This window comes from Bos indicus x Bos taurus, chromosome 8 (assembly GCF_003369695.1).
Source record: "Bos indicus x Bos taurus breed Angus x Brahman F1 hybrid chromosome 8, Bos_hybrid_MaternalHap_v2.0, whole genome shotgun sequence".
Lineage (NCBI taxonomy): Eukaryota > Metazoa > Chordata > Mammalia > Artiodactyla > Bovidae > Bos > Bos indicus x Bos taurus.
In genome coordinates, this window is record NC_040083.1 from 85,677,866 (window position 1) to 85,696,313 (window position 18,448).

Sequence of the window (18,448 nt, forward strand, 5' to 3'; positions counted from 1 at the left end):
TGCAGCCATGAAATTAAAAGCCAATTGCTCTTTGGAAGGAAAGCTATGACAAACCTAGACAACATATTAAAAAGCAGAGACATTGCCAACAATGGTCTGTATAGTCAAAGCTATAGTTTTTCCAGTAGTCATGTATAGATGTGAGAGTTGGACCATAAAGAAGGCTGAGCACCAAAGAATTGATGCTTTTGAACTGTGGACTTGGAGAAGACTCTTGGGAGGCCCGTGGACTGCAAGGAGATCAAACCAGTCAATTCTAAAGGAAACAAATCCTGGACCTTCATAGTCCGTGGGGTCACAAAGAGTCAGACATGACTGAGTGACTAACACTTCCACTTTCACATGAATGAACCCATAGGACATTATGGTAAGTGAAATAAGCCAGTTACAGAAGACAAATACTACATGATTCCACTTATGGGAAAATTCTAAAGTCAAACTCATAGAAGTAGAGAGTGGAATGCTGGTTGCCAATAACTAGAGGAGAGGAAAAGTGGGGAAACGTCTGTCAACGAGTACAAAGTTTCACTTATGCAAGATGAATAAATTCTGGAGATCTGCTGTACAAAGTTGTGCCAATAGCTAGCCGTATTGCATTGTGTACTTGAAAACTTGTTAAGAGGGTTTATGTTAAGTGTTCTTACAGGAATGGCAGTAAGAGACCATATTTCTGCCAGGGATGGCAGTCCAGTAGTTAGGACTCCCTGCTTCCACTGCTGAGGGCCTCGGTTCAATCCCTGGTCAGAGAACTAAGATCCAGCAAGCAATGTGGGGACAAAAGTGTTTAACAATAAAAAGAAGCACAAGGGAATTTTTTGAGGTAATGGATGTATGTATTACTTTGATTGTGGTGATAGTTTCATGAGTGTATGAGTATCTACAAAGTCATCAAATTGTACATACATTAAATATGTACATCACTTATACATCAATTTCACCTAAATAAAGTTTTTAAAAATAAATAGATAAAGTGAAACATCTCTATTAACTGTTACAGTTCTTAGTTTCCTGACTGGAACCAGACACATATCCAAGGATTCCCCAAAAACAGAATGGGTAAATAAACTACTGTATATTCACATAATGGATGATCACATATATTGAAATACAGTTGAACATATTATTACTACACATAAATGAGACTCACCCACTCAAAGCTGTGATACGAAAGAATCTGTACAGGGTGATTCTACTTATATACTAAAATTAAATCCTCTTGTTTAGGGATGCATACATTCACTGAGTGTAAAAACATTACAAAATGCAAGGTGAGTGGCAGAGTAGCAATTGCCCCCAGCAGAAAGAGAGGGCTTGCTGTTTCTGAGGACGGACACACTTGTGGGGCATCAGTCATGTTTCCGATTTTCACCTGAGAGCAGGTAACAGAGGTACGTACTTTTCTCTATGTGTGTCAGAATTCACGATGTAAAATATTTTATTTTAATTCTAATATAGATGACTTTACAGCCTACATAACCTTGCAGCCTTATTTCCATGAAAACTGTTTCTTTGTTATGTGCTTATGTCAAGCCTCCAGTTCTCTCCCACGGAATATTAAAAGAGTTTTCGATGCATGATACTGGATGCTTGGGGCTGGTGCACTGGGACAACCCAGAGGGATGGTACGGGGAGGGAGGAGGGAGGGGGGTTCAGGATGGGGAACACGTGTATACCTGTGGTGGATTCATGCTGAAGTATGGCAAAACCAGTACAATATTGTAAAGTAATTAACCTCCAATTAAAATAAATAAATTTATAGTAAAAAAAAAAAAAGAGTTTTATTGCAAACGGAAGTGCTACTCTGAAAGCACCAGTGACTTCTGAAGTGGCGGCAGCACATACCCAAGAATTTTAGTACTTACTTCACACTGAGCCACAGCATTAGAAGTTGTATTAAAAAGTGCCAAGGAAGACGAACTTGGGTCTTGTAGCACTAAACCTGGAAGACAACAGCAAGCAGTTTATAAATGAGAAAACTGAAACCAGCATTCATGCCTTTTTCAACCTTAATCTCTTTAAAATTGTTTTCAGACCATATTTTTGGAGATAACCTGATTTATGTGAGTGTGTGCGTGCTAAGTTGCTTCAGTTGTGTCTGACTCTGTGCAACCCTATGAGCTGTAGCCCACAAGGTTTCCCTGTCTGAGGAATTCTCCAGGCAAGAATACTGGAGTGGGTTGCCATGCCCTGGAAACCACGTCTCTTATGTCTCCTGCATTGGCAGGCAGGTTCTTTAAAACTAGTGCCACCTGGGAAGTCCTTGTGTACATATTTAAATCAAAATAGGTTTATATTTATTTTTATATATTAAATATATCTGAGAATTATGCATCTCAAATGAAATAATTTTAGCAAATTTATGCAAACTTATAATGAAATTATATAAATAAATTATGTAAGTTTTCATGAATTAACTCCTGCGTGTCAAGTCATTGCTTTCTTTTCCTTAATAGTATTACATTTAAATAAATTTTGAAACATTTTTAGAAGCCTCAAGGGGATTTCAGCAATATAGTCATGCCAATGATAGATGCTTTTTCTATGTTAGCTTCTCCCCACAGCAGGAATCAATTTCCTAACCTCCTAACCCAGGTACCTAGTACAATTATCTGTTAGTATCCATAGGATATGGCTTCCAGTACCCCTTGCAGATACCAAAGTCCTCCGATGCTCGAGTTCTTTACATGAAGTAATGTAGTATTTGCATGTAATAACCTACCCACATCCTCCTCTATGCTTTAAATCATCTCTAGGTTACTTATAGTACTGAATAAAATGTAAATGCTATGTTAATAGTTGCTGGAAGCTGGCAAATTCAATATAAATTCTATGTAAATAGAATGGTGCACAGCAAAGTCAAGTTTTCCTTTTTGGAACTTTCCATAAATCTTTTGTTTTGTATTTTTTATCTGAGTTTGGGCAAATCCACAGACATGGAACTCACAGATATGGAGGGTCAAATGTATGCATTTCTTAGCTTAAGTTATCTATAAGAAGAACACAGGCAGATATAAAACAAATATTAATTATACTTAAAACTTTTATGATAGTATCAAGGCTTTATTTATTTAGACAAAATAAAATAGCCAACTACAAGTTTATTTTTTCCCTTAAAGGAATTTTAAAGAAATTCCATACATTGTCATTTAGCAATTGTATGAACTTTAAATATACTAAAAAATAAAACCTTATGGTATGAGTATAACTTTATTTAAATACAAGAGAAGAAAAAGTAGGAATTTAGACGTTCTCCAATAAGCATACATTTAACAACTGATATTGCCATGAGTGTGAATTTTCCAGCTCTAAATTGCCAACACAATTTCTTAATAGTCAAGTAAGGAAATGTGTCCAGAAATGTCACATAATACTGCATAAGGATTGTACTGCTCTACAGCATTCAGGGAAAAAATAATGGTAAAAATAAAACTGTGACAAATAAAAATGAAACAATGACAGACTTCATTTTTTTGGGCTTCAAAATCACTGCAGGTGGTGACTGCAGCCATGAAATTAAAAGACGCTTGCTCCTTGGAAGAAAAGTTATAACAAAGCTAGACAGCATATTGAAAAGCAGAGACGTTACTTTGCCAACAAAGGTCTGCCTAGTCAAGGCTATGGTTTTTCCAGTAGTTATGTACGGATGTGAGAGTTGGACTGTGAAGAAAGCTGAGTGCTGAAGAATTGATGCTTTTGAACTGTGGTGTTGAAGAAGACTCTTGAGAGTCCCTGGGACTGCAAGAAGATCCAACCAGTCCATCCTAAAAGAAATCAGTCCTGAATATTCATTAGAAGGACGGATGTTGAAGCTGAAACCAATACTTTGGCCACCTGATACAAAGAACTGATTCATTGGGAAAGACTCTGATGCTGGGAAAGATTGAAGGTGGGAGGAGAAGGGGACGACAGAGGATGAGATGGTTGGATGGCATCACTGACTCAATGGACATGAGTTTGAGTAAACTCTGGGAGTTGATGATGGACAGGGAGGCCTGGTGTGCTGCAGTCCATGGGGTTGCAAAGAGTCGGACACGACTGAGTGACTGAACTGAGAAATAAAACTTCATGTGTAAAGCTTAAAATGTTAACTTGATAAAGTATTGTGATAATATATAGTCTTTGTTTTTAGGTTCCTTCAAAAAAATGTCAAGCTTAGCACTACTCCCACTTATCAAGGTTTTGGGGTCCTGAAGGATCCCATCTACTGGTTCTCTGTAGTGAGCAATACCCTTGCCTTGATTCCTTTGCTGGAGCATCTGCCCTGAGGCCACTACCATCTGAACTTGCTATATCACTTATTCTGTATTCAGTGCATCACTTATTCTACCTCTCTCTTGAATTAGGACCTATCTTGGTTCTTGTCTTTATAAGGATACTCAAGTTCTTTTTAATTGTTTCTTCTACTGTCCATAAAAAGTCAACCCACAAATATTTATTAGACAAATATTTACTTCCAGAGTTTGCCTATCTTGAATTCCTGATTCACCTATTCCTTCCCCTCCAGAATGTTGATCAGCTCTTGCAGGTTCATCTCACTCTGATACAATCCAATGTGAACCAAAAAACTGTGGAATGAAAGGAATGGTGAACTCAGACAGGCGGAAGCTCCACTAACATATTTGCATAAGAAGCAGCTTCTATTGAGAAAATGAAATATCCCTTCAAAGGATTAAAGGTAACACCCACAGTGTATTTTTTTTTAATACATTCTATATAAAATGGAGTATTACTCAGCCATAAAAAAGAATGAAATTGGGTCATTTGTAGTGATGTGGATGAATCCAGAGTCTGTCATACAGAGTGAAGTAAGTCAGAAATAGAAAAGCAAATATATATTCATGCATATATATGGAATCTAGAAAAATGGTACTGATGAATCTAGTTTCAGGGCAGGAATAGAGATGTAGACATAGAGAATAGACTTGATGACACAGTGGGGGAAGAAGAGGATGGGATGAACTAAGAGAGTAGCATTGACATATATACACTTCTATGTATAAAAAAGGTAGCTAGTAGGAAGTCGCTGTATAACACAGGAGCTCAACCTGATGGTCTGTAACAACCTAGAGGGGTGGGGAGTGGGAGGAAGGTTTTAGAGGGAAGCCCCTTATGTATCAGTTCAGTTCAGTTCAGTCGTTCAGTCGTGTCCGACTCTTTGCAACCCCATGAACCGCAGTATGCCAGACCTCCCTGTCCATCACCAACTCCCAGAGTTTACCCAAACTCATGGCCATTGAGTTGGTGATGCCATCTATCATTCATCTCATCCTCTGTTGTCCCCTTCTCCTCCTGCCCTCAATCTTTCCCAGCACCAGGGTCTTTTCAAATGAGTCAGCTCTTCACATCAGGTGGCCAAAATATTGGAGTTTAGCTTCAACATCAGTCCTTCTAATGAACACCCAGGACTGATTTTCTTTAGGATGGACTGGTTGGATCTCCTTACAGTCCAAGGGACTCTCAAGAATCTTCTCCAAGACCACAGATCAAAAGCATCAATTCTTCTGTGCTCACGTAGAGCCAGACATCCTCAATGTGAAGTCAAGTGGGCCTTAGGAAGTATCACTACGAACAAAGCTAGTGGAGGTGATGGAATTCCAGTTGAGCTATTTCAAATCCTAAAAGATGATGCTGTGAAAGTGCTGCACTCAATATGCCACCAAATTTGGAAAACTCAGCAGTGGCCACAGGACTGGAAAAGTTCAGTTTTCATTTCAATCCCAAAGAAAGGCAATGCCAAAGAATGCTCAAACTACCGCACAATTGCACTCATCTCACATGCTAGCAAAGTAATGCTCAAAATTCTCCAAGCCAGGCTTCAGCAACACGTGAACTGTGAACTTCCAGATGTTCAAGCTGGTTTTAGAAAAGGCAGAGGAACCAGAGATACTTATGGCTGATTTACATTGTTGTATGGCAGAAACCAACATAACATTATAATGCAATTATCCTCCAATTAAAAGATTTTTAAAAATGCACCATGGGAAAAAAGTGGAGGAGGATCAGGAGCATCCTGATGCAAATCTGAGGCATCTCCCATGATGATGTCTTCTCAGCTGCACTTCGCCATCTCCCCACTTTGATTCCTACAGCTCTAAACACACAGACATGCGCTGCCTTGACTCTGTTTAATTTGAATAGCAGATTTTCCCATTGCCAGAGTGGCTTTGCCTTATGCTGTGACACATGGGAGCTTCCCAAAACTGGGATGTGACTGGAACAAAATGAAAAAAATTGTATTACAAAAGGTCTTTATAAAAGGTAATTCCACTTAAAATAAAATACTTTGCTTCCACTGTGATAGAAAAATCTCTTAAGTTGTATAAAATAAAACCAAACAAAATGACTCTTTGAACATTTTATCAAACAAGAGTAGACACACACACAAACCTTAACCTTGGCTCCAAGCTGGCTTATGAGAGCTAATCTTCCACTTGCATAGTAAACTGGTTGCCTAGTTAACTGGACTCATGGACATGGAGTGCAATAGGTACTGATTTAGGCAAAAGTTAGCCCCATACCCTTTTAGATCTGAGTGTCTCACCTTTATTCGGGTGTTCAATTTCTAACCACATATCAGACTGGTACTTCTCTCTGGCTTTCATTTTACTAAAAGAGGCAGAGAAAAGGGAAGACACCATTAAATGCAAAGTGCAGGAGACTGACCTATAAGTGGATCTATCTCACTTAACTGGAATGTAGGGCTAATGCAATTAGAGACTTCAGTCAAGCTGAATTTATTACTTATAACATTCCAGATAAAATGTATCTGGATTTATTTCATAGGGAATTGAAATAGTGGAGCAAATAAATGTATATACATATACTATTTTCTGTCTGATTTACATGCCTACTTTTAAGCAAATGTGTGAACTGAGATGCTCTGTGCATAAGATGAAATAATGTGTTTTTTTCTGGAAGATTATACAGATAGCTGTTTACATTGTATCATCCACATACTGAGGAATGTCTTTTTCATTTTTAAATGAAGTATACTGTATAACTGGATCATTTGTAACATATGAAGCTTTTGACTTTAAGTATTTCAACTTTTACATTGAAGCTGATTCAAATGTTAATAACTACAGTTAAATGAATTAGTCTTTAAGCCCTCAGAGGCCCTCAGAGGCTTATATTTCTTCTTGACTCATTAAAATGACTCTTTTTGAGCACACTGATGTAGGAAACTGCTGTCATGTTTATATTTTCACACTGGTTTTGAATTTTCTTGCTTTTTTTCCTTTTACTCTCTGATACTGCTGCTGCTGCTGCTAAGTTGCTTCAGTCGTGTCCGACTCTGTGCGACCCTAGAGACGGCAGCCCACCAGGCTCCCCCATCACTGGGATTCTCCAGGCAAGAACACTGGAGCGGGCTGCCATTTTCTTCTCCAATGCAGGAAAGTGAAAAGTGAAAGTGAAGTCACTCAGTCGTGCCCGACTCTTAGTGATCCCACGGACTACAGCCTACCAGGCTCCTCCATCCATGGGATTTTCCAGGCAAGAGTACTGGAGTGGGGTGCCATTGCCTTCTCCACTCTCTGATACTATACCACCTCAAATACACTGATGTATTTATTAGCTATGCTTACTGTCTATTTGTATGATTATCATATTGTCATACACATTGTTCTTGCCTGGAGAATCCCAGGGACGGGGGAGCCTGGTGGGCTACCATCTATGGAGTCGCAGAGAGTCAGACACGACTGAAGTGACTTAGCAGCAGCAGCAGCATACACATTGTTGGAGTTTAATTTGCTCTATGTTTGTGGTAAGAATAAAACAAACTGCTTTACTGACCAGCAAACAGAATGGAGAGAGGCAGCCTTTAAAAAATACACATATTGCCATGTGCAAGTTACAGCTATAATTAAAAATATATGGAAACTAACCTCAGTAGAAGTTAAAGGTCATTTAATAGTTAAAGGTCCATGGGAAATATGCCTCATTTTGAGTTTACCTCATTCTATTACTATTCAAAAGATTTTTTTCTACGTATACAAGGTATTTCTTACTAGAGGATTTGGGGAACCTGTGAATCAAGGAAATTTTGCAAATAAGGAGAGAACAACAGAAATTTCATTCACAGATGATTTAGTTTTTAGTATTATTGATATCATTTTGTAGAGATACTGGAATCAATTAAAGCCTGTTGAAAGTACATATGTTAAAAGTAACTAATTGGTTTCAAACTTTCATCATTTTTCATAGAAATAAATCTATTCTTTAAAAAAAACCCATACTTTATGTCTTACTACTACTACTACTAAGTCGCCTCAGTCGTGTCCGACTCTGTGCGACCCCATAGACGGCAGCCCACGAGGCTCCCCCGTCCCTGGGATTCTCCAGGCAAGAACACGGAGTGGGGTGCCACTGCCTTCTCCAATGCAGGAAAGTGAAAAGTGAAAGTGAAGTCGCTCAGTCGTGTCCGACCCTTAGCGACCCCGTGGACTGCAGCCTACCAGGCTCCTCCCTCCATGGGATTTTCCAGGCAAGAGTACTGGAGTGGGGTGCCATTGCCTTCTCCGACTTGTCTTAGGAAGAAACTAAACACAACACTTTGCAACCAGATTATAAAACAATCATTTAAAAAATGGTATCAGTTGGTCTCACCAGTTTAGAGTGACTGGCACAGCCTCTGGGAGGATCTTTCTGGAAATTTTCTCTCTGTCCAAAGCTGACTCCAACATAATCATAGCTGACATATCCAGTTTATCACATCGCTCCATTGCCCCTGGCATTTTCTACAAAATCAGGTAAGTAGGTTTGAGTTCCATCTTAAGTTTACAAAATTTTAAATCACCTCTAGAAAAAGTTCGGAGGTGCTGGGGACTATTAGTTTTCTTGAATAGTAAACAGAAAACTGACTGTTAAAATGTATTATTTTTCAATAAATTTGGGGATAGTATTAAAAATTCATGTGAACAGTCTCATTTTTATTCTTATAATTCTGGTAACTGCCTCCCTTTCCAAAAAAAGTAGGACTGATCTCATATGAAAAGGCATATTTCAGGTTGAAATCCAATGAACTGAGATTATTCAGCAAGTTTATTATCATCATTTTAGCTTTCCTTTTTTCCATTTTATGAGCCTTTCTGGGCTGTGATTGACACTCACTCTTGCTCCTAAAACCAAGCTGGAATTTCTTAAAGACTCCTCTTCTTCGGTTTTTTCTAACACCAAGTCCTGAGCCTCTTTTTCATCCTTGATGCTATAATATAGAAAGTAAAAGACAGATAATGGCAAACATGGAAAAAAATTAACCAACCTAATGAGAATAAAGAAAGATACAGGACAGTGAATCTTAGCACAAAGTATTTAAGGAGTCATAACAAATAATTTCTGACCAACAGAAAAGGGTAAAAATCTAGAGATACCTCTAAAATATATGTTATCCTGGATTTTTATAATGCTCATTAAAAAATGTGAAATGGTTGACCAGATTTAGGGCACACTGGACAACAGTAGACTTCTTCCAGGTTCAGATCATGTTGTTGGAGAAACAATTAATTCAAGGCAAAGATAGTTTTCAGTCAGTTCAGTTCAGTCGCTCAGTCGTGTCTGACTCTTTGTGACCCCATGGACTGCAGCATGCCAAGGCTCCCTGTCCATCACCAACTCCCAGAGTTTTCTCAAACTCATGTCGATTGAGTCGGTGATGCCATCCAACCATCTCATCCTCTGTCGTCCCCTTCTCCTCCCACCTTCAATCTTTCCCAGCATCAGGGTCTTTTCAAATGAATCAGTTCTTTGCCAAAGTGACCAAAGTATTGGAGTTTCAGCTTTAGCATCAGTCCTTCCAGTGAATATTCAGGACTGATTTCTTTTAGGATGGACTGGTTTGTTCTCTTTGCAGTCCCACAGACTTTCAAGAGTCTTCAACACCACAGTTCAAAAGCATCAGTTCTTTGGTGCTCAGCTTATAGTTTTACTGACTTAGTTAAGGAAGGTCACTATTTCAAACTGTTTCTTCTTAGAGACTAATTAAAATATTAATGTAATCATTGAAAATCCACACTACGCCCATATGTAAAATAGCTTACTGGTAAGCATAGTGTATGAGTCCCTTGGTGGCTAAGCTGGTAAAGAACCTGCCAGCTAATGCAGGAGACACAAAAAACAGATTTGATCCCTGGGTCAAAAAGATAACTTGGAGAAAGAAATGGCAACCTGCTCCAGTATTCTTGACTGGAAAATTCCAAAGAGTCAGACACGACTGAACATGCACACACACACACAAGCATTACATACAGTCTACACTACTTTATTAATATAACAGCATTAAACCTCCATTCCCAGAGGATCACTCAGTTAATGGGATAGTTAGTCCTATCACTCTCTAGGAAATGCTGAGGCTGGCAAATAAAAAATGCAAGTATAAAAGCAAATGAAAGAAAATTTTGGACATACAAAGAGGTAGGAAGTGTACAACACAGACTTTTCTGAAAGAAGTCTTCCAGGATGTTCTCTAGTGCAAGACAAACACTAAATTCAAGAGAGAGGTAGGGACCAAAAGAAAGCAGGAGTAGCAATACTCATATCAGATAAAATAGACTTTAAAACAAAGGCTGTGAAAAGAGACAAAGAAGGTCACTACATAATGATCAAAGGATCAATCCAAGAAGAAGACATAACAATTATAAATATATATGCACCCAACACGGGAGCACCGCAGTATGTAAGACAAATGCTAACAAGTATGAAAGGAGAAATTAACAATAACACAATAATAGTGGGAGACTTTAATACCCCACTCACACCTATGGATAGATCAACTAAACAGAAAATTAACAAGGAAACACAAACTTTAAACGATACAATAGACCAGTTAGACCTAATTGATATCTATAGGACATTTCATCCCAAAACAATGAATTTCACCTTTTTCTCAAGCGCACATGGAACCTTCTCCAGGATAGATCACATCCTGGGCCATAAAGCTAGCCTTGGTAAATTCAAAAAAATAGAAATCATTCCAAGCATCTTTTCTGACCACAATGCAGTAAGATTAGATCTCAATTACAGGAGAAAAACTATTAAAAATTCCAACATATGGAGGCTGAACAACACCCTGCTGAATAACCAACAAATCACAGAAGAAATCAAAAAAGAAATCAAAATTTGCATAGAAACAAATGAAAATGAAAACACAACAACCCAAAACCTGTGGGACACGGTAAAAGCAGTCCTAAGGGGAAAGTTCATAGCAATACAGGCACACCTCAAGAAACAAGAAAAAAGTCAAATAAATAACCTAACTCTACACCTAAATCAACTAGAAAAGGAAGAAATGAAGAACCCCAGGGTTAGTAGAAGGAAAGAAATCTTAAAAATTAGAGCAGAAATAAATGCAAAAGAAACAAAAGAGACCATAGCAAAAATCAACAAAGCCAAAAGCTGGTTCTTTGAAAGGATAAATAAAATTGATAAACCATTAGCCAGACTCATCAAGAAACAAAGGGAGAAAAATCAAATCAATAAAATTAGAAATGAAAATGGAGAGATCACAACAGACAACACAGGAATACAAAGGATCATAAGAGACTATTATCAACAATTATATGCCAATAAAACGGACAACGAGGAAGAAATGGACAAATTCTTAGAAAAGTACAACTTTCCAAAACTCGACCAGGAAGAAATAGAAAACCTTAACAGACCCATCACAAGCACGGAAATTGAAACTGTAATCAAAAATCTTCCAGCAAACAAAAGCCCAGGTCCAGACGGCTTCACAGCTGAATTCTACCGAAAATTTAGAGAAGAGCTAACACCTATCCTGCTCAAACTCTTCCAGAAAATTGCAGAGGAAGGTAAACTTCCAAACTCATTCTATGAGGCCACCATCACCCTAATACCAAAACCTGACAAAGATCCCACAAAAAAAGAAAACTACAGGCCAATATCACTGATGAATATAGATGCAAAAATCCTAAACAAAATTCTAGCAATCAGAATCCAACAACACATTAAAAAGATCATACAGCATGACCAAGTGGGCTTTATCCCAGGGATGCAAGGATTCTTCAATATCCGCAAATCAATCAATGTAATACACCACATTAACAAATTGAAAAACAAAAACCATATGATTATCTCAATAGATGCAGAGAAAGCCTTTGACAAAATTCAATACCCATTTATGATAAAAACTCTCCAGAAAGCAGGAATAGAAGGAACATACCTCAACATAATAAAAGCTATATATGACAAACCCACAGCAAACATTATCCTCAATGGTGAAAAATTGAAAGCATTTCCCCTAAAGTCAGGAACAAGACAAGGGTGCCCACTTTCACCATTACTATTCAACATAGTTTTGGAAGTTTTGGCCACAGCAATCAGAGCAGAAAAAGAAATAAAAGGAATCCAAATTGGAAAAGAAGTAAAACTCTCACTGTTTGCAGATGACATGATCCTCTACATAGAAAACCCTAAAGACTCCACCAGAAAATTACTAGAACTAATCAATGATTATAGTAAAGTTGCAGGATATAAAATCAACACACAGAAATCCCTTGCATTCCTATACACTAATAATGAGAAAACAGAAAGAGAAATTAAGGAAACAATTCCATTCACCATTGCAATGAAAAGAATAAAATACTTAGGAATATATCTACCTAAAGAAACTAAAGACCTATATATAGAAAACTATAAAACACTGGTGAAAGAAATCAAAGAGGACACTAATAGATGGAGAAATATACCATGTCCATGGATTGGAAGAATCAATATAGTGAAAATGAGTATACTACCCAAAGCAATTTATAGATTCAGTGCAATCCCTATCAAGCTACCAACAGTATTCTTCACAGAGCTAGAACAAATAATTTCACAATTTGTATGGAAATACAAAAAACCTCGAATAGCCAAAGCGATCTTGAGAAAGAAAAATGGAACTGGAGGAATCAACCTACCTGACTTTAGGCTCTACTACAAAGCCACAGTTATCAAGACAGTATGGTACTGGCACAAAGACAGAAATATAGATCAATGGAACAAAATAGAAAGCCCAGAGATAAATCCACGCACATATGGACACCTTATCTTTGACAAAGGAGGCAAGAATATACAATGGATTAAAGACAATCTCTTTAACAAGTGGTGCTGGGAAATCTGGTTAACCACTTGTAAAAGAATGAAACTAGAACACTTTCTAACACCATATACAAAAATAAACTCAAAATGGATTAAAGATCTCAACGTAAGACCAGAAACTATAAAACTCCTAGAGGAGAACATAGGCAAAACACTCTCTGACATACATCACAGCAGGATCCTCTATGACCCACCTCCCAGAATATTGGAAATAAAAGCAAAAATAAACAAATGGGACCTAATTAAAATTAAAAGCTTCTACACATCAAAGGAAACTATTAGCAAGGTGAAAAGACAGCCTTCAGAATGGGAGAAAATAATAGCAAATGAAGCAACCGACAAACAACTAATCTCAAAAATATACAAGCAACTCCTACAGCTCAACTCCAGAAAAATAAATGACCCAATCAAAAAATGGGCCAAAGATCTAAATAGACATTTCTCCAAAGAAGACATACAGATGGCTAACAAACACATGAAAAGATGCTCAACGTCACTCATTATCAGAGAAATGCAAATCAAAACCACTATGAGATACCATTTCACACCAGTCAGAATGGCTGCGATCCAAAAGTCTACAAATAATAAATGCTGGAGAGGGTGTGGAGAAAAGGGAACCCTCTTACACTGTTGGTGGGAATGCAAACTAGTACAGCCACTATGGAGAACAGTGTGGAGATTCCTTAAAAAACTGGAAATAGAACTGCCTTATGATCCAGCAATCCCACTGCTGGGCATACACACTGAGGAAACCAGAAGGGAAAGAGACACGTGTACCCCAATGTTCATCGCAGCACTGTTTATAATAGCCAGGACATGGAAGCAACCTAGATGTCCATCAGCAGATGAATGGATAAGAAAGCAGTGGTACATATACACAATGGAGTATTACTCAGCCATTAAAAAGAATACATTTGAATCAGTTCTAATGAGGTGGATGAAACTGGAGCCTATTATACAGAGTGAAGTAAGCCAGAAGGAAAAACACCAATACAGTATACTAATGCATATATATGGAATTTAGAAAGATGGTAACGATAACCCTGTATACGAGACAGCAAAAGAGACACTGATGTATAGAACAGGCTTATGGACTCTGTGGGAGAGGGAGAGGGTGGGAAGATTTGGGAGAAAAGAAGTTTAAATTAATGAAAAAAAAATAAAAAAAAAATAAAAAAGAGAGAGGGAAGACAGGAAACACAAGAACACGGAAACATAATTAGTAACTTATGATTACATCTAAAGTATTGTCAGTAAATAATAAACTGGATCTAAACTCCCATATGATGCCAGAGTTAGAACTGGAGTGGAACTATCAGAATTCTTTTTAAAAAATTAATTTATTTATTTTAATTGGAGGCTAATTACTTTACAATATTATGGTGGGTTTTGCCATACATTGACATGAATCAGCCATAGGTGTACATGGTTGTCCCCCATCCTGAACCCTCCTCCCCGCTCTCTCCTCATCCCATCCCTCAGGGTTGTCCCAGTGCACTGGCTTTCAGTGCCCTGTTCCATGCATCAAACTTGGACTGGTGACCTATTTCACTTATGGTAATATACATGTTTCACTTCTATTCTCTCAAATCATCCCACCTTCGCCTTCTCCCATAGAGTCCAAAAGTCTGTTTTTTCTATCTGTGTTTCTTTTGCTGTCTCACATATAGGGTCATCATTACCATTTTTTCTAAATTCCATATATATGCATTAATATACTGTATTGGTGTTTTTCTTTCTGACTTACTTATAGTGGAACTTTTTGAAACAAGCATACATCTCATATATACTTACATGTGATGCATGATATATATGAAGGGCTTTTAAGAGAAAAAAAATTTTTTCTAGTGTGGCTTTCCTGCATGTTAATAATCAAAGAAGCAAACAGGATGCAATGTTTGAACAAATTCTTAGGGAAATTAAAAGGAAATAATTGCCAACGAACAAATCATAATGAAAAGAGTTTAGACAGAACACACAAACCAAAATACGTGCAAGGAAGAAACATAACAGTGAGACTAGTGTAGGCACTGGTTACATATTCCTGGGAACCAATTAGGTTCTACCTCCTAGGACTAATGTGAGTCTAAATGTATTAAACGCATCTGAGAATTAAGACACAAATGGAAAATGATTATTTATTTAGCTGGCTGAGGAGTTAGAAGCATCTGAAATATATACATTCAAAAAATCATGACAAATAAATGGGGGGAAAGTGGAAACAGTAACAGGTTTTATTTTCTTGGGCTCCAAAATCACTGAGAACAGTGACTGTAGCCACGAAATGAAAAGACATTTGCTCCTTGGAAGAAAAGCTACGACAAACTCAGATAGCATATTAAAAAACATATTATTTTGCCAATAGTGAAGTGCCTCAGTCGTGTCCGACTCTTTTCGACCCCATGGACTGTAGCCTACCAGGCTCCTCTGTCCATGGGATTTTTCCAGGCAGTAGTACTGGAGTAGATTGCCATTTCCTTCTCCAGGGGATCTTCCCAACCCAGGGATTGAACCCGGGTCTCCCGCATTGTAGACAGACACTTTATCGTCTGAGCTATGGCTTTTGCCAGTAGTGATGAATGGATGTGAGAGCTGGATCATAAAGAAGGCCGAGTGCCAAATTGATGCTTTCAAATTGTGGTGCTGGAGAAGACTCTTGAGAGTCCCTTGGACAGCAAGGAGATCAAACCAGTCAATCCTATGGGAAATCAACCCTGAATATTCACTGGAAGGACTGATGCTGAAACTAAAACACCAATACTTTGGCCACCTGATGTGAAGAGCCGACTCATTAGAAAAGACCCTGATGCTGGGAAAGATTAAGGGCAAGAAGAGAAGGGGAAGACAGGGATGAGATGGTTGGATGGCATCAGTGACTCAATAGACATGAATTTAAGCAAACTCCAGGAGATAGTAAAGGACAGGGAAGCCTGGCATGCTGCAGTTCATGGAGTTGCAAAGAGTCAGACATGACTTGGCAACTGAACAATATACCCAAACCTCAAAAGATATATAGATACATATATACATGTGTGTGTGTGTGTGTGTATATATATATATATATATAAAATTTTGCCTCATTTACTTTGTCTATCACTCACTCTCCATATTTTTTTCTAAATTATTAAGTTGCAGACACAAGGATTTATTACCCTTAAATACTTAAATATAAGAACAGTTCTCATATAATCACAGTACAAAAATAAAAAACTAGAAATTCAACATTGACACACTATTAACTAAAATATAGACTATATTCAAATTTTAAAAAATTGCCCTAAAATATATTTACGTATGTTTGTATATACACACATATGTATGTATGTTTGTGTATACATATTTATATTTGTGTATTGTGGACACACAACTTTTTTGTTGTTATTTTTAAACATACACCAAAAAAGAGTTCACAGAAAGTGTCATAATTCTAAGTCTCATTCAAAACCTTAAACTTGATAAATCAAGAAAATAAATTGAAGGATGTTTGATAAACACAGTTAGTTTCCTAGTTCATTAATTTCATGATGTATTTAAAAATAGTGTGACCTGTATTTCTAAGCACCATTTCTTGTTATAATTAGTGAGAAAAGAAATTAGAAATTTAGCTTAAAAAACATTTTGAAAGCAGAAGTCCAGAGATCCAGCTCTAAGTATAAATGCTATATAGTGTATATTTTTAAAAAGTATAATTGAGTTATTACTGGTAAATTTGGAGAAGGAAATGGCAACCCACTCCAGTATTCTTGCCTTGATAACCCCATGGAGTCTGGCGTGCTACTATCCACGTGGTTGCAAAGAGTTGGACACGACTTAGTGATTCAGCAACAACTGGTAAATTAACAGGAAAAAAACTGTAGATGGGCCTGACATACCTTCCTGATGCGTTCTTTAAAGGCTTATAATCATTCAACCTGTAGAATAAGGACGTTCTGTCTTTGCTCATAGTGACATGAAAAGTCCCAGGGTTTCCCCTCCTGGAGATCTTGATGGAGAAGAAAGGCCGGAAAGTCTAGCTCTAAGTCATCCACTTGTCCAAAGGATCTGCCGGTGTGAGGCCAACTGCTGCTCCCTGGGGCTGGAAGGGTCCTGCCCCAGGGTTCCAAGGTCAGTTCTGACTTCAGTGGCAGTTAAGTGAGAAGACTCAACTGTGCAGGCTTGATGGGCATCCATGTGTAATGGTCCAGCCTGTGAGAAAGGAGGAAATCATTCCCTGGAACACAGAATGAGAGTCATCCAGGAGGGTATTCTGGTGATGACACTGTGATATTAGATCATTAGACATTATCTATGACTTGAACTTTCATATATAACACACATATATGAAATAGATATGAATTTATATTGTTGTTGTTCAGTCACTAAGTTGTGTCTGATTCTTTGTGACCTCATGGACTGCAACACTCCAGGCTGCCCTGTCCTTCACTATCTCCCAGAGTTTGCTCAAACTCATGTCCATTGAATCAGTGATGTTATCCAACCATTTCATACTCTGTTGCCCCGTTCTCCTCCTGCCCTTATATATATATGAATATATATATGTATGCGTGCTAAGTCACTTCAGTTGTGTCCAACTCTGTGTGACCCTATGGACTGTAGCCCACCAGGCTGCTCTGTCCATAGGATTCTCCAGGCAAGAATACTGGAGCGGGTTGCCATGCCCTTCCTCCAGGGGATCTTCCCGACCCAGGGGTCAAACACGCGTCTCATGTCTCCTGCATTGGCAGGTGAGTTCTTTACCACTAGCGCTACCTGGGAAGCCCACAAATATATATATATATATAATAAGAAGGAATTGTTATAAGTTGTTTTACAATTTTTTATTCTGTTTTGTTTTGTTGAGATACTTCCTTTTGGTAACTGTCAATTTTGATAAAATTTGAAACTTGTAGAAAATCATAAGACTAGACAAAGAGGTCCTGTAAATTGTTTATCAAATTTAACATTTTAAACATTTTGTCCCACATACTTTATCTCTCTTTCACTCTCTTTTTCTCCATTTTTTTTTCCTGAATCATCTGAAAATAAGTCAAAGACACTAGACTTTATTAAAAGATGCTTCCTCCTTGGAAGGAAAGTTATGACCAACCTAGACAGCATATTGAAAAGCAGAGATATTACTTTGTCAACAAAGGTCCATCTAGTCAAGGGTATGGTTTTTCCAGTGGTCATTGAGAGTTGGACTATAAAGAAAGCTGAGCACCAAAGAATTGATGCTTTTGAACTGTGGTGTTAGAGAAGACTCTTGAGAGTCCCTTGGACTGCAAGGAGATCCAACCAGTCCATTCTAAAGGAGATCAGTCCTAGATATTCATTGGAAGGACTGATCCTAAAGCTGAAACTCCAATACTTTGGC

General features: G+C 37.8%; 1 protein-coding gene across 1 annotated transcript in view; it reads right to left on the reverse strand.

Annotated features, from left to right (window-relative positions):
* LOC113897870 (serine/threonine-protein kinase MRCK alpha-like) overlaps nt 1-17,038 on the reverse strand; it is a 52,810-nt gene extending 35,772 nt beyond the window's left edge. The window contains exons 1-5 of the mRNA XM_027550815.1: nt 16,968-17,038; nt 9,112-9,205; nt 8,608-8,738; nt 6,542-6,606; nt 1,863-1,939 (exon numbers count right to left, since the gene is read on the reverse strand). Coding sequence (XP_027406616.1) covers nt 1,863-1,939; nt 6,542-6,606; nt 8,608-8,738; nt 9,112-9,205; nt 16,968-17,038 — 438 coding nt within the window. The remainder of the gene's footprint in view (nt 1-1,862; nt 1,940-6,541; nt 6,607-8,607; nt 8,739-9,111; nt 9,206-16,967) is intronic.
* Between the last annotated feature and the right edge of the window lie 1,410 nt (nt 17,039-18,448).